The sequence below is a fragment of the Oncorhynchus masou genome, chromosome 11 (assembly GCF_036934945.1).
Source record: "Oncorhynchus masou masou isolate Uvic2021 chromosome 11, UVic_Omas_1.1, whole genome shotgun sequence".
Taxonomy (NCBI): Eukaryota; Metazoa; Chordata; class Actinopteri; order Salmoniformes; family Salmonidae; genus Oncorhynchus; species Oncorhynchus masou.
Genome location: NC_088222.1, coordinates 42,639,991 through 42,667,827, shown reverse-complemented (window position 1 = coordinate 42,667,827; position 27,837 = coordinate 42,639,991). Strand labels below are relative to the sequence as shown.

Genomic DNA, 27,837 nt, shown 5'->3' with positions numbered 1-27,837 from the left:
AAAATGTATTCAATACATTTTTTCCTTCATCAATCTACACACAATACCCCATAATGACAAAGCAAAAACAGGTTTTTATACATTTTTACAAATAAAAAACAGAAATAGTATTCTCAGACCCTTTGCTATGAGACTTGAAATTGAGCTCAGGTGCATCCTGTTTCCATTGACCATCCTTGAGATGTTTCTACAACTTGATTGGAGTCCACCTGTGGTAAGTTCAATTGATTGGAAATGATTTGGAAAGGCACACACCTGTCTATATAAGGTCCCACAGTTGACAGTGCATGTCAGAGCAAAAAACAATCCATGAGGTCGAAGGATTTGTCCGTAGAGCTCAGAGAAAAGACTGTGTCGAGGCACAGATCTGGGGAAGGGTCCCAAAAATGTTTGCCGCATCAAAGGTCCTCAAGAACACAGTGACCTGCATCATTCTTGAATGGAAGAAGTTTGGAACCACCAAGACTCTTCTTAGAGTTGGTCGCCCGGCCAAACTGATAAATCGGGGGAGAAGAACCTTAGGGCCACTCCTCAATAAAAGGCACATGACATGCTGCTTGGAGTTTGCCAAAAGGACTCACAGACCATGAAAAACAAAATTCTCTGGTCTGTTGAAACCAAGATTGAGCTCTTTGGCCTGAATGCCAAGCGTCACGTCTGGAGGAAACCTGGCACCATCCATACGGTGAAGCATGATTGTGGGAGAATCATGCTGTGGGGTGTTTTTCCGCAGCAGGGAGACGAGTCAGGATTGAGGGAAAGATGAATGGAGCAACGTGCACAGAGATTCTCTATGAAAACCTGTTTCAGAGCGCTCAGGACCTCAGACTTGGGTGAAGGTTCACCTGCCAACAGGACAACGACCCTAAGCACAAAGCCAAGACAACACAGGAGTGGCTTCGGGACAAGTCTCTGAATGTCCTTGAGTGGCCCTGCCAGAGCTCGGACTTGAACCCGATCGAACATGTCTGAAGACACCTGCAAATAGCTGTGCAGCGATGCTCCCTATCCAACCTGAGAGCTTGAGAGGATCTGCAGAGACAAATGGGAAAAACTCCCCAAATACAGGTGTGCCAAGCTTGTGAAGTCATACCCATGAAGACTCGAGGTTGTAATCTGAATACATATGGTCTGAGTACATATGTAAATGTGATATTTCCACAAAAACCTGTTTTTGCTTTGTCATTATGGGTTATTGTGTGTAGATTGATGAGGGGGAAAAAACTACTTTATCAATTTTAGAATAAGGCTGTAACCTAATAACATGTGGAAAAAGTCAAGGTGTCTGAATACTTTCCGAATGCACTGTATACTGCATAGGCACTGCATTGTCTGAGGTACCAACACTGTTTCCCTCTGTCTCTTCCTCCTCTCTCCGTCTATTCCTATCATCTCATCATCTTATGCCTTTCTGAAGCCAAATTGTCAACTCCATCTCTTTCTCTCTCTCTCCTTCCATTGTGCATGTTCTCACTCATCCCCCTCCCTCTTCCTTTCTCTTCTTCCATCTCTCTCAGGTGTATCCCCCCATCACTGTGCCCTCTCTGGGTTGGTTGGGCTGCAGGCTACCATGCTTCCATACCTGCCCCAGGAGAGCAGCCACACACACACTCAAACCCTTATATGCCACCACACGCACACACACTCAAACACACACAAAATTAGATCGGCGCGACCGTGACCGGTTGTTTCTGTACTGTGTGCGTGTGTGACAGGCGCTGCAAAAGTGAGGGAAAGGGAGCGCAAAAGAGGGAGGAGGGGGAGAGGTGACATCATTCTCTGTGGAAACCCTTTCCTCTGCAGTGACGTCAGCTACAGACGGTCGGTGGGCTAGGCAGCGTGGGCGATAGCGGCCCCACTAGTCCACTGATTGCAGTGCAGCACTACGCCAAGATTTCAGTGAGAGAGGGAGAGAGAGAGAGAGAAAAAACACCTCTGCCCAAGCCAGTACAACTTTTCCTGTTTCAATTTCAGTCCCCTTCTCTTCTTCCCTTTCACTGGTGAACTGCGCATAATAATCAGCTTTGGTACATGTGGTAAAGCGAGACCAGACATAAAATAAAGATGTGTGGATATGTGCATGTTAGAGAAAGTGTGTATGCGAGCTATAGTGAGCCTGGCACTACCCCACGTCCTCTCTCCCCTTTTATAAATAGACTGTGGCACTTCGCCAAAGATTAAGATGTTGAGAGGGATTTTTTTCCAAACCACTCCTTTCCAAGCAGCACCGGCCTCTTGCAGCCATTATCACCTGGCTCTGACTAGATAACTAAGTCTGAATCTGTCCTTTATTATTCACATCAGACATGACACACTGAGACCTGTCTGGTTAAAAGGTAAGACAACACAGAGGAAATTAATGGGGAGTGCAGACAAGTTTGTTGGTTTGTGCCATTGTGGTGTAATGTAAGGTCTAGTGGCAAATCTGTCATCTCTACCACATAGTGACACTGAACAAGATACCATGGACACTCTCACAGAATACACTACTGAGCCAAATCAAGTTGGACTGAGCTGACCTGCTTACACATCCACCAATTTGTGAAAATATGTGGCAAAAAATATGCAAGCCAGCACAGTTTTCTTCGGGTTGGCAAGACATCGTGCAAACACCTCTTTGAAACAACCTACTTTGACCTTACTTCGCTAAGCAGCCCTACTGTTCTAATGCTTCCGAGCTTGTTCAAAGTTATAGGCTAGGGCATTGACTTTAGTGTCTTTCCTCTTTCCTCTCGTCTATCCGTGCTGCCAGATAAAGTTATATCAGCCGTGACTCCACTCAGCCACGGACGCCTCTGTCTGAATACTGAAGAGGTCATCCTGCTCTATACTCATTTTAATCCACACAATGCCATTCTATATGTTTGTCTAGGATTCTCCTTGCTTGGAACATGAATTGACATACTCAAAACAGATTTCTCCGTTTACTTGTCAGTGTTTACCCATCCACTCCAAACAAACACACAACCTCCACAGCGACTGCTCTCAGACCAGCTGCTACCGAAGCACAGTTTATCATGTAACGGCAGCCCGTGCTCATAAAACCTGTTATTTCCCCTGTCTCCTGCTGCAGTACTGGTCCCATAATCACTACCAATGTTACTCCACCATAAAGATATTTATCTCGTGGCCTGGGCGATCTAGCTAGCGGTTAGTGCCGCTGTCTACACCTTGTACAAACCTTTTTCCATAATAGACCAGATTAATCCAGGTGAAAGCTATGATCCCTTATTGATGTCACCTGTTAAATCCACTTCAATCAGTGTAGATGAAGGGGAGGAGACACGTTACAGAACGATTTTTAAGCCTCGAGACAATTGAGACATGGATTGTGTGTGGCACACAGAGGGTGAATGAGCAAGACAAAAGATTTAAGTGTCTTTGAACAGGGTTTGGTAGTAGGTGCCAGGTGCACCGGTTTGTGTCAAGAACTGCAATGCTGCTGGGTTTTCCACACTCAACAGTTTCCTGCGTGTAACAAGAATGGTCCACCACCCAAAGGACATCCAGCCATCTTGACACAACTGTGGGAAGCATTGGAGTCAACATGGGCCATCATCCCTGGGGAAATGCTTTGGACACCTTGTAGAGTCCATGCCCTGACGAATTGAGGCTGTTCTGAGGGCAAAAGCAGGTGCAGCTCAATATTAGGAAGGTTTTCCTAATGTGTTGTACGCTCAGTGTATATTTGCCCATGTTGGTTTGGTTTCGAATCCAGCCCACTGCCTTTGTGACAAACTCTCTACCTTTCCCACCATCTGTCCTTTGTCCAATAAATAAAGAAATAAATACAATACAAATTAACTGTATGTCTCTCTCTCGCCCCAGACCCTGCCCGTGTCAAAGACATGCCACCTGCCATCTATGTGGCCATTGGCCTGCCAGGCTTCATCCGTTGCCCTGTAGACGCCAACCCGCCTGTCACGCTGGTCAAGTGGACAAAAGATGGCAACCCCCTCCGGATAGAGAAGGTGAATCAAGGGTTATATTCATTAGAACACACTGTAGCAAAATGCTTTGCAATGGAAAACAAAAATGTGCATTTTATTATTGGACACGATCAGGAAGCCCCTCCCAGTTTAAGTCCCTTTTCTTATGCCTAATGAATATGACCCATAACATTCAGAGATAAATGTATTGTGTAAAACCGATATGATTGATTAGGGAATGGTATCAGTTCTATTTGTTCTATTTCTATTGGCACTGTTCAGAACGTTTGACATCACTAAAACCCGTTTGACATCACTGAATCCAAAATCTCTCATGGACAGACGCACGTAACATAAGATGGTATCGTAGCGTCTGTCAACAGATTGTGGGATGCGACGTGTAACGAGGAACTTTGTTCTGCGCTCAGATTTTTCGTCAATGATCATTTGGACAAATCACGATTTTGCATCTTTTGAATTTCGGAAGAGGAGGGGACATTTAGCCCATAGACTTGCCCGAAACTTCCGTTTAGGGGGGTGGAGGCATTACTAGTCTTATTTTCTTATACATCTTCCCCCAGAACTGAATTCTTAGTGGAGTAGGGTGAAGTTGCCCCATCTAGACATTGATCTAAAGTTAGTTTTGTGTTTTTCCCCCCTAATGGTTAAGTTTAGGGCTAAGGGGTAGGCTGATCGTAGATCTGTGCCTAGAAGGGCAACTTCTACCTGAGTTTGGATGACAGACTGTGAAATCTCCTCAGGCTTGGAACTGCGACAAAGGTGATGAACTAAGCTCTTCACATGTGCATTAAAGAGGACGTCCTAGTGGTTAAGTTTCCTAGTTTAAGGCTTCTATGGGTGGATCAATTGTTGTGTATATCCCAGACAAAATCTAGCTGTTCTTTCTGTTTCCTCCCCCTACTTTTTGCCCTTGCTTTCAGTCCCTTTTGATTCAGAACTTTTAACTAGTGAGAACATTTGGGGACTGATCGCACCTCTCACTTCCTTGAAGCCACAGTCTCCTCTGCTCTATGCAGGATAACGGGATAGTGCTGTGCCAGTGGTGCACCCAGCCATACAAACATTGCAATGTCATAGCGTTAGCCCCTCTTTGTTCCCACAGTACCCTGGTTGGAGCCAAATGGAGGACGGGAGCATCCGTGTGGCCGAGGTGACGGAGGACTCTCTGGGCACCTACACCTGCATGCCTTACAATGCCCTAGGCTCTGAGGGATGGTCCGCTCCCACTCCTCTGGTGCTAAAGGTAAGCAGGCTGATACTAACAGTAATTAGCATAGCGTGCTAGCTAGTATATCAATCATTATGCATTTTCTATGCTTCGAGTTAGCCTAACGGCTACACCCATCTCGGTCTGTTACTCTAATCTCACCCCCATTGGGGAACACTCTCTCTGGGCAGGATCCCCCTAAGTTCTCGATTGTTCCCGGAGGGGAATACAGGCAGGAGGCTGGGAGAGAGCTGGTCATCCCCTGTGCGGCTGAGAGAGAATTTCCCTATCCCAATATCACATGGCGGAAGGTAAGTGAAGCGACCCTCCCACCATCCAAAAGACTCATACTGTGGCCTGGTCTGACAGTCTTTACTTTATAATAGGACAGAGCTACGGCTCCTCTTCTCCATCCTTTCACTCTAAAGTTATGGGTATCAGGTAGAACGTTGCTGTACACTCACACAGTCTATTTGACCAAGCTACTCGCTGCTAGTAAATCCCCAAATGATGTAATGTTAAGTGATAACGGGTGGTTATTACTACCATTTAATTTCTAAACCAGACACCGCCAAATGTGGTTCGATGGTGATTGTTGATATTGGAGTCATCTTTTCCATCTTTGCCACAAGGAATGAGATGAGGTTGCAATCAAACTGGCTCCTAGAAATCACAAGGTTTTAATTGCATTTTAATGGTGGCGTTATCAGTTGAAACAATCAAGGCAAACACATTAGCGTTAGCCTTCAATTGTCTCTTGATTATGGAGCTTCTTAATCTCTCCCAATGAAAACAATGTGATTTGCAGTTGTTTGTCTCCCTTTACCGTCGCCGTGACGCCGATGCTGAAATGTTTTGTTATATGAGTAGCGGAGGAAGGACAATCACTTCCAACAGCCACAGTGACTGAGGAAGCACAAGTTTTAGTGTTAGTCTTTCTGTTTTTCCTGTCTGTCCGTCTACTAATCTACCTGTCTGTGTGTGTGTGTGTCTGTCTGTCTGCCTTCCTTTTTGTCTATCTTCCTTGTTGTCTACCTGTCTCTGTCTGTCTGCCTTCTTTTTGTCTACCAGTTTGTCTATCTGTCCTGTTCTCGGTCTCTGTCTCTGTCTGTCTCTGTCTATCTACTAATCTACTGTCTGTCTGGAGGCTGTGTGGGTGGGTGATAATTACCTTCCTTGCCAGAACCAGTACAGTATGTGCTGTTCTGTGAGATGTAACTCCTCTCTCTTCCCCTCTCTCTTTTTAAGGTAGGGAAGCCCAGTAAAAGCAAGCACAACGTCCTTCCCACCGGCAGCTTACAGTTCAAGTCCCTGGGCAAGGAAGACCACGGGGAGTGGGAGTGTGTCGCCACCAACGTTGCCACGAGCATCACTGCCAGCACACACCTCCAAGTTTTTGGTACAAGCCACTCCGCCATACACATGCACAGGAAGAGGCATGAACACTCTTGCACACACACATCGAACACACACAGGAACAGGTACATACACACACGCAAAGGAACATGTAATCAAATACAAGTAATAGGAAGCTGAGTAGTACTGGGTTGTATTCATTATGCGACAAACGGAGGAAAGCCGACTGAAAGAGAGAGGGACAACCTGGTCTTGTCCAATCAGAAAAGTGAATTTTCATGATCTGTTGCAAAATGTTTTAAAATGTTTTCCGTTGCATACCTTAATGAATAGGACCCTTGTGTGATCTAAGGATAGTGAAGAGAGGCGGGGCTGTGCAGAGCAGCATCAACAGCTTGACAGTTTGCCAAAGCTCAACACGTCAGCCAAAGCACCTGGGGGACATGTGCAATGAGCATTTTGCAAGGTCAATGAAGTCGCGCCTACATTCGCAAATCACAGATGAGCGAACTGGGCTGGGCTCGCAGCATTGGGGAGGGAGACACAGAGACTGTTTCCACAGCTGAAAGCTCTACTGTCGTGGCCAAATGTTTTGAGAATTATACATATATTAATTTCCACAAAGTTTGCTGCTTCAGTGTCTAGATATTTTTGTCAGATGTTACTATGGAATACTGAAGTATAATTACAAGCATTTCAAAGGCTTTTATTGACAATTACATGAAGTTGATGCAAAGAGTCAATATTTGCAGTGTTGACCCTTATTTTTCAAGACTTCTGCAATCCGCCCTGGCATGCTGTCAATTAACTTCTGGCCCATTCTTGCATACTCAATGCTTGGGGTTTTTGTTTGTCTACCCACCTCTTGAGGATTGACCACAAGTTCACAATGGGATTAAGGTCTGGGGAGTTTCCTGGCCATGGGCCCAAAATATCGATGTTTTGTTCCCGAGCCACTTAGTTATCACTTTTACCTTACGGCAAGGTGCTACATCATGCTGGAAAATGCATTGTTCGTCACCAAACTGTTCCTGGATGGTTGGGAGAAGTTGCTCTCGGAAGATGTGTTGGTACTATTCTTTTTTCATAGATGTGTTCTTAGGCAACATTTTGAGTGAGCCCACTCCCTTGGCTGAGAAGCAACCCCACACATGAATGGTCTCAGGATGCTTTACTGTTGGCAGGACACAGGACTGATGGTAGCGCTCACCTTGTCTTCTCTGGACAAGCTTTTTTCCAGATGCCCCAAACAATCGGAAAGGGAATTCATCAGAGAAAATTACTTTACCCCAGTCCTCAACAGTCCAATCCCTGTACCTTTTGCAGATTATCAATCGGTCCCTGATGTATTTCCTGGAGAGAAGTGGCTTCTTTGCTGCCCTTCTTGCCACCAGACCATCCTCCAAAAGTCTTCGCCTCACTGTGCGTGCAGATGCACTCACACTTGCCTGCTGCCATTCCTAAGCAAGCTCTATACTGGTGGTGCCCCGATCCCGCAGCTGAATCAACATTAGGAGATAGTCCTGGCACTTGCTGGACTTTCTTGGGCACCCTGAAGCCTTCTTGAAAACAATTGAACCGCTCTCCTTGAAGTTCTTGATGATCTGATAAATGGTTGATTTAGGTGCAATCTTATTGGCAGCAACAGCCTTGCCTGTGATGCCCTTTTTGTGCAAAGCAATGATGACGGCACGTGTTTCCTTGCAGGTAACCATGGTTGACATAGGAAGAACAATGATTCCAAGCACCACCCTCCTTTTGAAGCTTCCAGTCTGTTATTCAAACTCAATCAGCATGACAGAGTGATCTCCAGCCTAGTCCTCGTCAACACTCACACCTGTGTTAATGAGAGAATCACTGACATGATGTCAGCTGGTCCTTTTGTGGCAGGGCTGAAATGCAGTGGAAATGTTTTTGGGGGATTCAGTTCATTTGCATGGCAAGGAGGGACTTTTCGATTAATTGCAATTCATCTGATCACTCTTCATAACATTCTGGAGTAAATGCAAATTGCCATCATACAAACGGAGGCAGTATACTTTGTGAAAATTAATATTTGTGTCATTCCCAAAACTTTTGGCCACGACTGTCTAGTTTGTTTGATAAATAAGGACAACCGATAGATAAATTGTCACTTGTTGTGTATAGGTCGTCCAGTTCCGATTATGCTTTTTTGTAGTAGTGTTAGTGTCCATAGCTACAGCTGGCTATGGACAACGATCACTTAGTCTTCAGTTAGCTGTCTGCTGATATTGCCTGTATGGAGGTCTTTGTGCGTGAGGGCAAGATTCACAGACGGGGGTATTCGGAACACTGTTAAACTGTGTCTTTGGTGTCTGGCATTCAACAGTCAAAGGAACAATTTGCAGGCGTTCCATTTGCCAATGGATTTCTCTCTTACAGCCAATTCGATGATTGTGTTAATGTATACTGAACAAAAATATAAATGCAACATGCAATAATTTCAATGGTTTTACTGAGTTACAGTTCATATAAGGAAATCGGTCAATTGAAATAAATAAATTAAGGCCTTAATCTATGGATTTCACAAGACTGGGCGGGGACGCAGCCACCCACTGAGGAGCCAGGTCCAGCCAATCACAATTTGTTTTTCCCCACAAAAGGCCTTTATTACAGACAGAAATACTCCTCAGTTTCATCAGCTGTCCGGGTGGCTGGTCTCAGACAATCCCACAGGTGAAGAAGCCGGATGTGGATGTCCTGGATTGGCGTGGTTACACGTGGTCTGCGGTTGTGAGGCCAGTTGGACATACTACCAAATTCTCTAAAATGACGTTGGAAGGGGCTTATTGTAGAGAATTGAACATTAAATTATCTTGCAACAGCTCTGGTGGACGTTCCTGCGGTCAGCATGCCAATTGCACGCTCCCTCAAAACTTGAAACATCTGTGGTATTGTGTTGTGTGACAAAATTGCACATTTTAGAGTGGCCTTTTATTGTTCCAAGTTTAATCAGCTTCTTGATATGCCACACCTGTCAGGTGGATGGATTATCTTGGCAAAGGAGAAATGCTCACTAACAGAGATGTAAACAAGTTTGTGCACAAAATTTAAGAGAAATAAGCTTTTTGTGCACATGGAAAATTTGACATTTGACATTTTTGTTCAGTATATTTGGTAGGGGAGACTGTAATTGGCCAGAGATTTCTCAAATCATCTACTAGAGATCTTCTACGACTATGTCAACTAATTAAGATATTATATGACAACTGTATATTTAAGGCTTAGGCGTCCCGCTGCCGGGACACCTGTCGACAACATCAGGTGAAATTGGAGGGCACGCAATTCAAATAAATAATCCTAATTTAAAACATTTATGAACATACAAGATTCTTATATTGTTTAAAAGCTTACATTCTTGTTAATCTAACTGCTTTGTCTGAATTACAATAGGCTTTATAGCGAAAGCATACCACGCGATTGTTTGAAGACGGCGCCCCACATCAACATATTTTTCAACCATCACAGGCTTCATAAAATCACAAATAGCGATTAAATAAATCACTTACTTTTGAAAATCTTCCTCTGTTTGAAATCCCAAGGGTCCCAGCTACAACATCAATGGTCGTTTTGTTAGATAAAATTCTTCTTTATATCCCAAAGGTCTGTTTGGTTGGCGCCTTCGATATCAGTAATCCACTCGTTCAACATGCAGACAAAGGAGTCCAAAAAGCTACCACTAAACTTTGTTCAAACAAGTAAAACTATGTTTCTATTGTAAATAAACTATAATATTTCATACGGAAAGGAGTATGTTCAATAGAAAAGTAAAATTAGCAGGTGCGCCTTCATCGCGCGCCTGCTTCATTGCTGATTTTCCACTGGGACTCTTTGTACCAAAACTCCAACTTATTACTCGTTTTGGACGAAACAAGCCTGAAACCTTAAACAAAGACTGTTGACACCTAGTGGAATCCATAGAAATGGCAATCTGGGAGCTAGAATAGCATAGGACCCATGGCTTTTCATTATAAGAGCCTGGGACCTCAAAAAAATAAGATTCAGGTTGGCTTTTCTTTGGATTTTCTCCTACCATATCAATTGTGTTATAGTCTCATACATTATTTTAACATTTCTACAAACTTCAATGTGTTTTCTATCCAATGCTACCAATTATATGCATATCCTGGCTTCTGGGCCTGAGTAACAGGCGGTTTACTTTGGGCATGTCAGTCAGGTAGAAATTCAAGAAAATAGACCCTAGCTCTAAGATATTGTCTCTCTATCAAATGCTACAGTAAAATCTTCATCAGAGAAACGTTCTCACCCCGAGTCACCTATATGTAGTAGTAAAGAAGTTGGCCACTCTCACACACACATACAGTGTGGCTCTGATTCAGGTCTAGTCTAGCTGGCTCAGAGGCCTAAGCTTGTTCTTTAGACACCATGCCAAGACTTACTGTGACCCATAATCTTAATGCACATAGATGCACAGATTGAAGATCTCTAATGAAACTCAGGCCTACCACCTTAGTATAGTCCTAACACAACCACACAATGCCTACACATATGAGCAAGAGCTGACTTCCAACGTGTGTGTGTGTGTGTGATTTAAGTACGTGTGTGGTTTATGCTTCATGCTTTACTCCCTCTTTCACTCCCACCCTCCTCACTATCCCCACTCCCCACATGACTCCCCCTCCCCAGGCACAAGCCCCCACGCCCCGGCCAACGTCCACGCAGCGGTCTCCACCACCTGGGTCAACATGTCGTGGGAGGCAGGCTACGACGGTGGCTTCGAGCAGACATTCTCAGTCTGGTATGGCTATGTGTGAGTCATCCCAGCATGCTTTGCTTCCTGCTTCTTCCCTTCTTCAAGCGTTTTTCCCTCTGAGGCTACATCCCGATTCTTCAGCATTCTCCCTTCAGTTGATGCTTCTACACCAATCCAGTGTTTTGAAATAAATGACAAGGAGGAGTGTACACGTGCATACTTCTTGAATAGGGCGGAGAATGGGGATGCAGCCCAACTGTTTTTTTGGAAACCTAAGCCCCTCTCTGCCCCCTTCTGTGCTCTTATTCCTAGGGGAGGCTGCTGCACTTTGGCTGGGGAGGAGGGCGCTTGGATGGGGTAGTGGAGTAGAAGTTGCCACTTGACACTGGTCTGATTTCAGTCTCAAGTTTTAAGGTTAGGGTTTGGGGAGGGGTGGGCTGTTCCTCAATTCAAATCAAAGTTTATTGGTCACGTTCACAGATTTGCAGATGTTGTTGCAAGTGCTGCGAAATGCTTATGTTTCTAGCTCCAACAATGCAGCAATATCTAGCAATACAATAACAATACACACATAATCCAGAAGTTAAAAAAAGAACAGGAAATTACGACATTTCAGAACGCGCAATGTCAAAGTCTGGAATATAAAAATATATTAATATAGAGTTGAAATCGGAGGTTTAACATACACTTAGGTTGGAGTCATTCAAACTTGTTTTTCAACCACTCCACAAATGTTTTGTTAACAAACTATAGTTTTAGCAAGTTGGTTATGACATCTACTTTGTGCATGGCACAAGTCATTTTTCCAACAATTGTTCACTTATCATTCACTGTATCACAATTCCAGTGGGTCAGAAGTTTACATACACTAAGTTGACTGTGCCTTTAATCAGCTTGGAAAATTCCAGAAAATTATGTCATGGCTTTAGAAGCTTCTGATAGTCTAATTGACATCATTTGAGTCAATTGGAGGTGTACTTGTGGATGTATTTCAAGGCCTACCTTCAAACTCAGTGCTTTGCTTGAAATTATGGGAAAATTAAAAGAAATCAGCTAAGACCTCAGAAAACAAATGGTAGACTTGCACACGTCTGGTTCATCCTTGGGAGCAATTTCCTGTACAAACAATAGTGCGCAAGTATAAACACCATGGGACCACACAGCCGTCATACCGCTCAGGAAGGAGACGCGTCTCCTAGAGATGAACGTACTTAGGTGCGAAAATTGCAAATCAATCCCAGAACAACAGCAAAGGACCTTGTGAAGTTGTTGGAAAAACCGGTACAAAAGTATCTATATCCACAGTAAAACGAGTCCTATATGGACATAATCTAAAAGGCCGCACAGCAAGGAAGAAGCTACTGCTCTTAAACCGCCATAAAAAAGCCAGACTACGGTTTGCAACTTCACATGGGGACAATGATCATACTTTTTGGAGAAATGTCCTCTGGTCTGATGAGACAAAAACTGTTTGGCCATAATGACCATCGTTATGTTTGGAGGAAAAAGGGGGAGGCTTGCAAGCCGAAGATCACCATCCCAACCGTGAAGCACTGGGGTGGCAGCATCATGTTATGCTTTGCTGCAGGAGGGACTGGTGCACTTCACAAAATAGATGGCATCATGAGGTAGGAAAATGATTTGGATATATTGAAGCAACATCTCAAGACATCAGTCAGGAAGTTAAAGCTTGGTCACAAATGGGCCTTCCAAAGTGACAATGACCCCAAGCATACTTCCAAAGTTGTGACAAATGCTTAAGGACAACCAAGTCAAGGTATTGGAGTGGCCATCACAAAGCCCTGACCTCAATCCCATAGCAAATTTGTGGGTAGAACTGAAAAAGCGTGTGCGAGCAAGGAGGCCTACAAACCTGACTCAGTTACACCAGCTCTGTCAGGAGGAATGGGCCAAAATTCACCCAACTTATTGTGGGAAGCTTGCTACCCGAAAAGTTTGACCCAAGTTAAACAATTTAAAGGCAATGCTACCAAATACTAATTGAGTGTATGTAAACTTCTGACCCACTGGGAATGTGATGAAAGAAATAAAAGCTGAAATAAATAATTCTCTCAACTATTATTGACATTTCACATTCTTCAAATAAGGTGGTGATCCTAACTGACCTAAGACAGGGAACTTGTACTAGGATTAAATGTCAGGAATTGTGAAAACTGAGTTAATGTATTTGGCTAAGGTGTGAGTAAACTTCCGACTTCAACTGTATATGGTGAATTGACAGTGTGGAAAGTAAATGAATCAAAGGTGTGTACAGCAGTAGTTATATAGAATGAGCCGTGACTAGAATACAGTTTATTCATATACAGTGGTTAAAACAGTATGTAAACATTATTAGACATGGCCTTTAAAAAGGTCAACTGTTACCCAGAGGGATGGGGAGGGGTGGGGATAAAACGATGGTAGGAGAGAGGGGGATAGTCATCCCAAATTCTTGGAGGATTCAGTCAGCTGCATAAAATACATTGAATGCGCTGCCTATATAACTCTAATATGGTTGGATTGAGAAGCACAAGATGGCCTCATTCAAAATATTTAAGACACCAAGTTACCAATATTTTCTTTTGGCTATCAGGAAAATGCCCTGTAGCAGCACACCATTGTTCATAACGAGGCAAAAAGGCCTGGGAAACCATTTTAATGATAGTTTTACTTATTACCAACCATTTTTGCCCATTGACTCCTCACTTAGTCTTCTTCATCATGCTTATAACATCTACCAAGACATGCTCAATTCCTAACATCAATACAAAAGTGTACATGATCCCATAGGATCTCACTTGTATTCATAAAGCGCAATGTAAGAGTGGGCAGGCAGAATGGTCAAAACCGGGAAAACTAGAAACAGACAGGAGCAAGGGGAAAAATGCTGGTAGGCTTGACGAACAAAACGAACTGGCAACAGACAAATAGAGAACACAGGTATAAATACACAGAGGATAATGAGGGGAGAGGGAGACACCTGGTGGGGGGTGGAAACGAGCTCAAAGACAGGTGAAACAGATCAGGGTGTGACACACTCTGAGATGCTTTGTGAATACAGACCCTAAAGCATCATCCACTGAGCTCCTTATAGACCACCAGCACATCACTCACAATCTAGACCAGACCTGTCACTGCTCGTCAGCCCACTCCCAAACAGACACACAGCCAATGGGCTCGCCCCTTAACAACCCCAGATAAAAACCAACGAGAAAAACTGTATGAGACTGTAACAATCCCTAAACGGGCTAGTTGTTATTACAAAGTGAATATAAATCACCTTATTAAGAACGAGGAGAACAATTAGCGAGGAGAGCACAGCACAATTAGTCTGCTCTTTAAGCACTCCGGGCCTCTAAAAAAAGTAATGATATATAATGTGCTTTAAAAGCTGCGTCCTGCCCACCCCCTATGCCCCCTTATGCCACACCAACAGGAGCGTCATTAGACAACTTGGGTTTGCTTCGGAGTCTCCACAGCACCCTTTCTCGCCCACTTCCAAAGGCACTTACCATATCAAGTAGATTTTATTCATAGAATGCTGTACTACTGAAGTGGTTAGTTACTAAGTTAATTCATATGCCTGTGCTTCACACTATTTTGCGGTATTATCAATCAAATCATCATCATACTTTTTGAACATTTTCTTTTCAGTTTGAGATGACTGATTCCTTTGGAGGTGCTGTCTTTTAGTTCCTATATTATCACCAGGCAAGGTGTGTGATCAGATCTATTTATAACACACTGGAATTACTGCCACAGATCTCTGTGGCATCCTCTGGCCCCCATCGTCATCAACAACACAACTAAATCGGTTCAGTACGCTGCAGTATGTGTCGTTCACGAGTTTGCTGATCATGCACAGAAGTCCACACATCCTTCTGCTCTTTCAATGGATGTGTCCCAAATGACACCCTATTGGCTATATGGTGGGGCGGCAGGGTAGCCTGGTGGTTAGAGCGTTGGACTAGTAACCGAAAGGTTCATGTTCAAATCGCCGAGCTGACAAGGTACAAATCTGTCGTTCTGCCCCTGAACAGGCAGTTAACCCACTGTTCCTAGGCCGTCATTGAAAATAAGAATTTGTTCTTAACTGACTTGCCTAGTTAAATAAAGGTAAAATAAAATATAATGCACTACATAGGGAAAAGGGCACATTTTTTGGGGGGGGACCCTGTCCTGTAAGAGGATATGCTTAAGAAAACATGTTACAGGAATGTAATGTTGGGTTAGAGATCATCTCTAAAAGCAGCTCTGGGGGTTTCTATTTTGCCAAGCAAGAGTGAACAGAGCTTCTGCCCAACACTGTCCAGCCAACTGTCCCCCTTTACCCTCTCTCTCTCATTCTCACTCTCTCTCGCCTAGTGCGTATACCTCCACCTAGTTGCTTTCCCTAACACTGATGCAACGCTGGCAAGTAGCAACCTTCCACTTCTAGTATTCCTGCCAAATATCTCTATTTTATGGCCCCTGCTGCTCTTAGCTCTATAGAAAGCCTGCTGGGTCACTGTTTGTTTATTTGTTTTTATTTGTTTGATTATGTTTCAGGTGTGAAGGACTGATATTCTACTGAAACTTGGATCGTGAAAATTTTGGCGACAAATGTGCCACAAACTCAGTAAACACCAGCCTCATATAACATTGGTTATTCTAACTCTGTCAGGTGTTGAGGCTGTTGTAACAGGTCATAAGCTTCATTCATAACCCTATGTATTCTGTATGTAGGCCCACAGGCCCAGACCACTAATTCTAACCCCATGTCAGAACATTAGGCGGTTTTGGCAGGTTGGAAGCCCCATTGACAGCCCTATGTTTTGGATGCAGTCATTGACTCTAACCATCATGTCAGATCTCTTTAGTTGGACTACTTTAACACCTTAAGTCAGGTCACTATGGTGTTATAAGAGGTAGTAAGCTACTCTCCAGAGTATAAAAGCATGGCGTGTGAGACTGACAGGTCACTGTGTGATGCAGAGCGTGCAGGTGTTGTCACGGTTACCACGGTGACTCGACAGGCAGCTGATGTTGGACCGCATCCCAAATTACGGCACCCTATTCCCTTTATAGTGAACTTTTTTTGACCAGGTCCTGCACCCTATTCCCTAAGTGCACTACTTTTGACCAGAGCCATATGTCTTTGAGCATTAGGCAGGGAGAGGCTGGTTTTTGGAGGACAGTGTCAGTATGCAGGGAGCACGGACCAAAAAGCTCCCTGCTGCCGGGCCGGGAGATCAACAATTCTCATTACAAGGTCCTCGAGCAAACATGATGGTCAGGCCTCCACCGTGATGCACACACACATAGTCGCAGACAGACAGCCAAAGCGCACACACACACACACACTCTCAAAAGCTTTAATAAGCATTGACATACTCATCAACGTGTAAAACACGTTCATCTGCTCACACAAGACAGCCGTACACACATTTCCACACACTTGCGTGGACTGACACGTACACACGGTCTGGCACACGTGTGATTGACCTGTTATCGAACTAGTGTTAAGTTCCGCTCACCCACCTAAGATGACAGCGTTAACTCGCTGCGCTAAAGGTTAGCCTCAGTCAACAAATAATATCACACACAATATCACACAGGTTTCATCTCTTTAGTATGTCATTATCAGCACTCAAGTCATTGTTCTTGGAAGACTGCTATATATCAAATAAAAACAACTATTTCCCCAGAGACCACTCTCAAGTGCTGTTCAATTAAAAGCCCCTTAAGTTGACTTATGGAAATTGTTACAGGATGTATAAGAATTGGTTAAAACTCAAATGTATGAAATATTCATAGTACCCTAAGTAGAGGTGCCCCACTTCTTGAAATCCCAAATAAAAATCCCAAATCCAGACTAAAATACTCTGCATGGTCAATCCGCTGTCTGCAGTGGCCTTAAAAGCAAAAGGTCAAAACCAGTTCAGAGTCCAGGAGGTACAGAGTGGCAGACAGGCTCAAGGTCAAGGCAGGCAGAATGGTCAGGCAGGTGGGTACAGAGTCCAGAAACAGGCAAGGGTCAAAACCGGGAGGACTAGAAAAAAGAGAATAACAAAGGCAGGAGTACGTGGAAAAACGCTGGTTGACTTGGAACATACAAGACTAACTGGCACAGAGAGACAGGAAACACAGGGGTAAATACACTGGGGAAAACAAGTGACACCTGGAGGGGGTGGAGACAATAACAAGGACAGGTGAAACAGATCAGGGTGTGACAGATGGAACCTCCACCAAACAGCACCCCGTGACCACATTACGAACGCACCGATAGGCTAGCCACCATATCCTATTGCAATGACACCCACCATCTGATTTACTCACTGACAGCCAGTACATTATGGACACACTGACAATTAAAATATTGTGCTATATAGCTACATTTAAACTGAGAAGATCATATGCACCAAAAGTGAATATACGGTAATATATTCACTGACAAGCATAACAGCCAACCTAGCACAATGAACCCATTGACGGTGAAGTAATATACACACCCTCATAGTGAATGCATCATAATATACACACCCTCATGGTGAATGCATCATAATATACACACCCTCGTAGTGAACGCATCATAATACACACACCCTCATAGTGAATGCATCATAATACACACACCCTCATAGTGAATGCATCATAATACACACACCCTCATAGTGAATGCATCATAATACACACACCCTCATAGTGAATGCATCATAATACACACACCCTCATAGTGAATGCATCAATATACACACCCTCATAGTGAATGAATCATAATACACACACCCTCATAGTGAATGAATCATAATATACACACCCTCATGGTGAATGAATCATAATACACACACCCTCATAGTGAATGCATCATAATAAACACACCCTCATGGTGAATGCATCATAATATACACACCCTCGTAGTGAACACATCATAATACACACACCCTCATAGTGAACACATCATAATACTAGTAACACACCCTCATGGTGAACCCACTGTTCCCAGGCCGTCATTGAAAATAAGAATCATAAATACACACACCATCGCTCATAGTGAATGCATCATAATACACACACCCTCATGGTGAATGAATCATAATACACACACCCTCATAGTGAATGCATCATAATATACACACCCTCATAGTGAATGCATCATAACACACACGCCCTCATAGTGAATGCATCATAATATACACACCGTCATAGTGAACGCATTATAATATACACACCGTCATAGTGAACGCATTATAATATACACACCCTCATAGTGAACGCATTATAATATACACACTCTGACAGCTGCCATGTCACTTAACATACATACGCACAATGGCGAAGACGAGAGAGTCACTAGATGTCAACGCTACAATGATTTGCCGGGATTGGGAACGGTGGAAAAACCGTCTGCGCTTGGCGTGTGCTGTAAATGACCGGGAGGCTTGTTGACAGACAGTCAGCACACAGTAGTCACGTTGTGATTTTTCCCAGTCCCTATCACGTACACCATCACGCAGCTATTCATGCGTGTCTGTCATATCACAAGGCCAGGGGCATCATTGACGCCATTATAATATAAGAGTGTTATCATTCTGACCCATTTCTTAAACCCATGACTTGCCATTGTTATCTATTAACATAAAGGATTGATGCCATGCATAAAAATTAACCCTTGGTGAAGCATTCGCTTCGAAATGTTGTGTTGATAAGCATGGCCCATCTTCGGCTTCCCTCTGCTTACCACCATCAAATCACTAATACTGAAGTACACACTCTGTAAATGAAAGCGCTGTAACATAAAATGATCTTACTGAAATGTGTAAATGTAAATGCATCATAATATAACATGTAAATGACATCATAATACTGGACTGCAATGGTGTTCATGAAATGTACAGAAATCCTGTTAATGAGATAATGAGGCAGACATCACACACCCTCATAGTGAATGCATCATAATATACACACCCTCATAGTGAATGCATCATGTTACAGAAACCAGACATTTATCACACTGACCCTCATAGTGAATGCATCATAATATACGGAACACCAGACATTTATAGTGAACGCATTATAATATACACACCAGACATTTATAGTGAACGACATTATAATGACCAGACATTTACACACCCTCATAGTGAACGACATTTTATAATATACATTTATCACTCTGACAGCTGCCATGTCACTTAACATTTACATGTTACAGAACTGACCAGACATTTAATGTTACAGAACTGACCAGACATTTATCATGTTACAGAAGAGAGTCACTAGATATCATGTTACGAACTGCACAATGATTTGCCAGACATTTATCATGGATTGGACATTTATCATGTTGGACCAAAATCATGTTCTGCGACATTTATCGTGTGCTGTAAATGACCAGGAGGACATTTATCTTGTTGACAGACAGTCAGCACACAGTAGTCACGTTGTGACATTTTCCCAGTCCCATTTATCATGTTACAGTACACCATCACGCAGCTATTCATGCAGACATTTGTCTGTCAGGGAAGACATTTATCTTGCCTGCGACATTTATCATGTTACAAGGCACAGACATTTATCATGTTACAGAACTATATGAAGATTATGTTACAGAACTGACCAGACATTTTAGGTTGATATACATAGTGTATAGTGTTATCATTCTGACCCATTTACATTGCGATAAACCCATGTTACAGTGACCCATTTATCATGTTACAGGACTCAGACATTTATTGTTACAGAATCATTTATCATTACAGAACTGACCAGACATTTATCATGTTACAGAACTGACCAGAATTTATCATGTTGAATGACCATGACATTTATCATGTTACAGGATGCAGACATCATGTTACAGAACTGACCAGACATTTATCATGTTACAGAACTGACCAGACATTTATCATGTTAAAATGACCAGACATTTATCATGTTACAGAACTGACCAGACATTTGTTACAGAACTGACCAGACATTTATCATGTTACAGAACTGACCAGACATTTATCATGTTGTGACCAGTTGTTACAGAACTGACCAGACATTTATCATGTTGGACCAGACATTTATCTTCATGGCATGACCAGACATTTATCCAGAACTGACCAGACATTTATCATGTTACAGAACTGACCAGACATTTATCATGTTACAGAACTGACCAGACATTTATCATGTTACAGAACTGACCAGACATTTATCATGTTACAGAACTGACCAGACATTTATCATGTTGTGACCAACATTTATCATGTTACAGAACTGACCAGACATTTATCATGTTACAGAAATTACAGACATTTATCATGTTAGAACTGACCAACATTTATCATGTTACAGAACTGACCAACATTTATCATGTTACAGAACTGACCAGACATTTATCATGTTACGGTGACCAGACATTTATCATGTTACAGAACTGATCAGACATTTATCATGTTACAGAACTGACCAGACATTTATCATGCAACTGACCAGACATTTATCATGTTACAGAACTGACCAGACATTTATCATGTTACAGAACTGACCAGACATTTATCATGTTACAGAACTGACCAGACATTTATCATGTTACAGAATGAAACCAGACATTTATCATGTTACAGAACTGACCAGACATTTATCATGTTACAGAACTGACCAGACATTTATCATGTTACAGAACTGACCAGACATTTATCATGTTACAGAACTGACCAGACATTTATCATGTTACAGAACTGACCAGACATTTATCATGTTACAGAACTGACCAGACATTTATCATGTTACAGAACTGACCAGACATTTATCATGTTGACATTTTACAGACATTTAGAACTGACCAGACATTTATCATGTTACAGAACTGACCAGACATTTATCATGTTACAGAACTGACCAGACATTTATCATGTTACAGAACTGACCAGACATTTATCATGTTACAGAACTGACCAGACATTTATCATGTTACAGAACTGACCAGACATTTATCATGTTACAGAACTGACCAGACATTTATCATGTTACAGAACTGACCAGACATTTATCATGTTACAGAACTGACCAGACATTTATCATGTTACAGAACTGACCAGACATTTATCATGTTACAGAACTGACCAGACATTTATCATGTTACAGAACTGACCAGACATTTATCATGTTACAGAACTGACCAGACATTTATCATGTTACAGAACTGACCAGACATTTATCATGTTACAGAACTGACCAGACATTTATCATGTTACAGAACTGACCAGACATTTATCATGTTACAGAACTGACCAGACATTTATCATGTTACAGAACTGACCAGACATTTATCATGACCAGACATTTATCATGTTAGAACTGACCAGACATTTATCATGTTACAGAACTGACCAGACATTTATCATGTTACAGAACTGACCAGGACATGTTACAGAACTGACCAGACATTTATCATGTTACAGAACTGACCAGACATTTATCATGTTACAGACCTGACAGGACAGAAATATTGTTACAGAACTGACAGGACAGAAATCATGTTACAGAACTGACTGGACAGAAATCATGTTACAGAACTGACCAGACATTTATCATGTTACAGAACTGACAGGACTGAAATGTCCGTTCCTAAAAAGACTGGGTGCATTGACTAAAAATCTAGGTCCTCCACTTCTATTTCTGTGTATTTTTCTCATCCCCCTCTCCCATGCCCATTCTCCTCTCTCCTTCCTTGTGTGCTCCTCTTACTCGCAGGGTGAAGAGGGAACAGCTGGGCCCACACGACTGGTTGTCTATGCCCGTGCCCGCTGGCCAGACGTGGCTGGTAGTGCCCGGCCTGGAGCCCCAGACAGCCTACCAGTTCAGTGTCCTTGCGCAGAACAAGTTGGGCACGGGCCCCTTCAGCGAGGTTGTCACTGTGAACACACTGGGTGGGTATTACGGTATTCACCTCTGACTTATGACCTATTGGACTGGGGAAGAGAGCCAAGCGTAAGGGACCTTACCTGGCGGACACATGACACAACTGTGTGGTGTGATTCCAAGATGCATTGAGAATGAATTGAATGATGTGTGGTTTTGTTGTTAATAGTGATGTAGGTACGTACTGGTGTTGGTTGCAGCAGATGTAGTAATAATGTTTTGTGGTTTTAAAAGTTGACTAGACTTTTGAAATAACTAACAATTGCAGTTGTGGGCCACTACTACTGCATTTAAATACAGCTCTCTAACCCCTCATCTCTTTCCATCTCTCTCTCTCTCTCTCTCTCTCTTGCCCTTTTTCTCTCTCTCTGTCCAGTATTTCCTATAAGTACCCCTGAACCATTGGTGCTGCTTACCCCACCGCGGTGCCTCACAGCCAATCGGACGCAGCAGGGTGTCCTGCTCATGTGGATTCCGCCGGCCAACCACACTGCTCCGATCGAGCGCTACGTCATGGAGTTCCGCCTGGGGGAGAGGTGGGACGTCCTTGATGACGCCATCACCGCCGGAGAGACCGAGCTGTTAGCCAGAGACCTCATTCAGGTAACTAGCCTAATGTATATACACTGCTTCATACGGAGACCGAGCTGCTAGCCAGAGACCTCATTCATTTAGCTTACTGTATATACACTGTTTTATGCAGAATGGCAGATGGCCAGTTATCCGCAGGGCTGGTGTGGGCGCACGCTTTGGTTCCAGCCAAGCTCATTAACACACCTATGGTTATGACTATGATGATTGGGGATGGGAGTCAGTTGTAGAAAGAAGTATGTTCTTCAAAGAAAACCACTATTTAACATTATATTACAACAATAAGTGTATCTTCCTTGTCAGACCCGAGTCTGTCTGATATCTCAATGAAGTCATAAAAAGTTTTAGGATGCATCTCCAATGGTAGGTGCCCTATTTCCTATTTGTGGTCCACTACTTTTGACCAGTGGCCCATAAGGCACTGATCAAAAGTTATGCACTATATAGGGAATAGGGTACCATTTGGGACATATCCTGAGTCTTATGTAAGCACACCATCTAGGGAGAGTTATATGTTAAAGTATAGACATTTATTTTCCCACCAACATTGAAAAAAAAATCCATATTCTTTTGTTGTATGTCGGATTGCGCTCCTGGCGTGAAGTGTTTACTCTCAATTCTAACCATCAGTAACAGGATGCATCCCAAATTGCACCCTATTTCCTTTATAGTGCACTACTTTTGTCCAGGTCCAAAGTAGTATACTTTATACCATATCAGCACTATAAATATAATAGGCTGCCATTTGGGATGTAGACACATTCTATGCAGGTACATTATTCTAGCTTGACTCCCAACACCCACTCACACTTCTCTATCATGTTTCACATTTAGCAGTACAATTCACATTTAGCAGCACGATGTAGTACAATTCTGAAGCTGGCTTTTTACTCCAGCTATTGAGGTAATTGGACCACAAGGGACTGTGTATTTGGGGCTCTGTCTCCCTCTTCTTCAGTAACATACTGTTAGATGTGACACGTTTTCATGTCCACTTTGACAGGTCCATTTCCTTGTGGTTTTCGTCCTAAAACAAACAAACTTTGGTTTCTTTTTTGTGAACAATAGTTTTTATTGACTGTAAGAAGTCTTACATGAATGACAGTATACAACTTTAAACAGATGTTGTACACACACACACACACACACACAAAAGCATGTATCTATATTTATTGCATGAAATGTATCCGCTATCATTTCCTATGATCAGCAATAACATTTGAACATCAGATCGTCAGTTACTAACTATCAACGGGACTATCATTACTGCAATATTCTCGGACGAGATATACCCTCATGGCTATCCATGGCTATCCATGGCTATCCAACTCAACAGATTGTCTATTTACCGAGCGGACAGGACATCTGATTCAGGGAACTCCAGAGGGGGAGGAGTTTGTCTCTTCATCAACAGCAAACGGTGTGCAGACTCTGAAGTCTCTACCTAATTGTTTACCCATCTTGGATTACCTGATGGTCAAATGCAGACCCTTCTACTGCCAGAGTGAGTTTTCAGCTGTTATTGTGAGTGCTGTATATATTCCACCTCAGGGCAACAACAAGCTGCCACTTGACAAACTGTACGAGGCTATAAATAAGCAGGAAACCATGCAGCAGGAGGCTGCTTTTCTTGTTGCCAGTGATTTTAATTTCTGCATCACCAAGACACACAGTGGTGGAGTGCAGTTTTTTTGTTATGCAATGGAGCACCATCATTTCTCAGTTTGTAGCCTACTGACAGATCTAGCGTATTGAATATCGTTGTACAATAGGCCTATGCATGAAATGCATCATCCAATTGCAACGTCTGCCTAATGCCCACACGTTGTCTCAAGAAACTGCTATATTTTGAATATCCTCAAGCACCAAGTTAGGCATACTTAATCTCTTCAATAGGCCGTCATCACTGTCAACCGTGAATGATAATTCTATACGTTTTACCTGTGAAAGGTCAAACTGTATTTGCAAGCCAATCATTTGATCTCAATCAGTTTCATGAGGATATGCATTTAGATCTTCTTGAATGAGAATTAAAGCAGATGGTGTTAAAAAATAAAGAATAGCCTTGTAGGCTTATTTTGTTCCAATCAAAACATGTGTCCTGCCTGGTGGCGCGCGCTGAGTTTTAGCCACATGAGGTTTTTGACTATTCAGCTTCAGATAAGAAATGACTGAGATGTATTTATTGTCCTGCTTGTATTCTATTCTTTTCAGTTCCGTTATGTAAAATACCAACTAATCATTATGTGATCTTGCAAGACAGACTTTGATTCCGCTCTGATCTAACTTTACTAAACATGCACAATTGTAAGAAGTGATCATCTTCTATTTGTAGTATTTTTGGTTATTTATTTATTATTTCACCTTTATTTAACCAGGTAGGCTAGTTGAGAACAAGTTCTCATTTGCAACTGCGACCTGGCCAAGATAAAGCATAGCAGTGTGAACAGACAACACAGAGTTACACATGGAGTAAACAATTAACAAGTCAATAATTAGAAAAAAAAGAGAGTCTATATACATTGTGTGCAAAAGGCATGAGGAGGTAGGCGAATAATTACAATTTTGCAGATTAACACTGGAGTGATAAATGATCAGATGGTCATGTACAGGTAGAGATATTGGTGTGCAAAAGAGCAGAGAAGTACATAAATAAAAACAGTATGGGGATGAGTTAGGTAAAAATGGGTGGGCTATTTACCGATAGACTAGATCGGTTAGCTGCTCAGATAGCAGATGTTTAAAGTTGGTGAGGGAGATAAAAGTCTCCAACTTCAACGATTTTTGCAATTTGTTCCAGTCACAGGCAGCAGGCAGTAATAATACAATAGTTGAACAGTTTTGAACAAATACATTTCTTCCAAAATGAAGGAAAAGCAAGACTGACTTAGCTAGAAAATGCAGCTAGTTTAGCCTACTCAAAACACCCTACTCAAACAGAAGGATGCTAGGCTATGACTATCCAACACAACACTGGAACTCTTCCAATACAAGGTATGCTTCTGGTTTTACTCATTTATTGCCACCGAGCCCTGCCTGTGTAAGTGCTAAACTGCTTACTGTCTGTACACTGTAACATTACTGCATGATTGAAGCGAGTTTACTAACGCGAAGACAGGGAGGAAACCACCTTTTATCTACCAATAGGCTGCTATAGCGTACATGTTTATTTAGTTTGTCATTCTATCGTTTTCATGAAATTTTTGTCGTAATTAAAAATATTGTATTTAGAATTTATCAGAATATATTTAGATGCATCACTGACATTGTCCCCACAATGAAGGTTTGCTGCTTCCCCAATCAAAAGACCCGGATTAACATGACGTGTACACTAAGCTTAAGAAGGACAGAGCTACTGCTCACATGGCTATCACAGCCAACCAAGAGGCTACGGCTGAGGACGCGAACACGTAAAATAAGTCCCGCTATGACCACTGTAGAGCCATCAAAAAGGTAAAAGGACAATATCGGAAACAAGGTGGAATCCTATTACAACTGTAGCAGAGGCTACAGTACTATAAGGACTACAAGTACAATAAGGACTACAAGGAGTCCCTAGCCATGATCTGCCCAATGATACCTCTCTACCAGTCGAACTCCATGCACATTTGTTTTTATGCACACTTTGACGAAAACAACACAGAGCCCTGCTTGAGGGCCCCCGCTGATTCGGATGATCTCTCTGGGTGATGTGAGTAAAGGTAAATACTTGTAAGGCCGCAGGGCCAGACATTATTCCGGGGCGTGTCCTCAGGGCTTGTGCAGACCAGCTGGCAGGGGTCTTCACAGACATTTTGAGCCTCTCCTTGTCTCAATCCCCACATTTCAAAGTTACTACCATCATTCTTATTCCCAAAAACTCAAAGGCCTTCTGCCATCCTAGCACTTGCATCTGTAATAATGAAGTGCTTTGAAAGGCTGGTCATGGCTAGGATTGCTGAATTATGTGACAGGGAGTTTTTTTATGGAAAATAAAAAACATATCTTGATTAGATAAGTTTTAAAAACCCCTGAGTTTGAATGTTAAAATAATATTTGTTAGAGATTACAGCTGTGAGTCTTTCTTGGTAAGTCTCTAAGTACTTTGCACACCTGGATTGTACAATATTTGCCCATTTATTCTTTAAAGAATTCTTCAAGCTCTGTCAAATTGGTTGTTGATCTTTGCTAGACAGTCATTTTCAAGTCTTGCCATAGATTTTCAAGCCAATTTTAAATCAAAAGTGTGACTAGGCCACTGGAACATTCAATGTCCTTTTGGTAATAACTGTGTATATTTGGCCTTGCGTTTTAGGTAATTGTTCTGCTGAAAGGTGCATTTATCTTTCAGTGTCTGGTGGAAAGCAGACTGAACCTCTAGGATATTGTGCTAAGCTCTGTTCTGTTTCTTTCATTTCAAAAAAATAACTCCTTAGTTCTTGCCGATGTCAAGCGTACTCATAACATGATGCAGCCACGACCATGCTTGAAAATATGAAGTGGTACTCAGTGATGTCTTATGTTGAATCTTCCCAGAACATAACACTTTGTATTCAGGACAAAAATTGAATTTCTTTGCCACATTTTTTTGCAGTATCACTTTAGTACCTTATTGCAAACAGGATGCATGTTTTGGAATATTTTTATTCTGTACAGGCTTCCTTTTTACTCTGTAATTTAGTGCTTTTGGAAAGTATTCAGAAGCCTCCACTTTTGTTGGGTTACACACTTATTCTAAAATGTTTTCAATCTACACACAATACCCCATAATGACAGGTGTTAATGACAGGTGACACTTATGGATACAGATAGCACCTTTGTTCCCACACGGCAATGCTGCCCATGACCGCTGATGCGTGTGTGTGACTCTCTGTCTTAGGAGGCATGGTATGAGTTCCGGGTCATGGCGGTCATGGAGGAGCTGGTCAGCGAGCCCAGTAACACAGTTGGAGTATCCAGTACAGGTGAGTGAACAACACACCTCTGCATACACATACAAGTCTATGGACACGCCTTCATCACACAGAACATGTCTAAAATGAGAGAGACACAGGCATGGGATGGGGCAAGTTGCAGACTAAAATGTTGATATGGCAGACTTGTAAAGCTTTAAAACAAAACAAAGC

General features: G+C 42.4%; 1 protein-coding gene across 1 annotated transcript in view; it reads left to right on the top strand.

The window, feature by feature from the left end:
* Positions 1–27,837, top strand: part of LOC135548721 (protein turtle homolog B-like) — a 183,708-nt gene that overhangs the window by 132,253 nt on the left and 23,618 nt on the right. The window contains exons 8-15 of the mRNA XM_064978584.1: positions 3,829–3,971; positions 5,053–5,193; positions 5,349–5,468; positions 6,406–6,556; positions 11,182–11,293; positions 21,974–22,149; positions 22,518–22,744; positions 27,591–27,675. Of these exons, the coding sequence (XP_064834656.1) occupies positions 3,829–3,971; positions 5,053–5,193; positions 5,349–5,468; positions 6,406–6,556; positions 11,182–11,293; positions 21,974–22,149; positions 22,518–22,744; positions 27,591–27,675 (1,155 nt within the window). The remainder of the gene's footprint in view (positions 1–3,828; positions 3,972–5,052; positions 5,194–5,348; positions 5,469–6,405; positions 6,557–11,181; positions 11,294–21,973; positions 22,150–22,517; positions 22,745–27,590; positions 27,676–27,837) is intronic.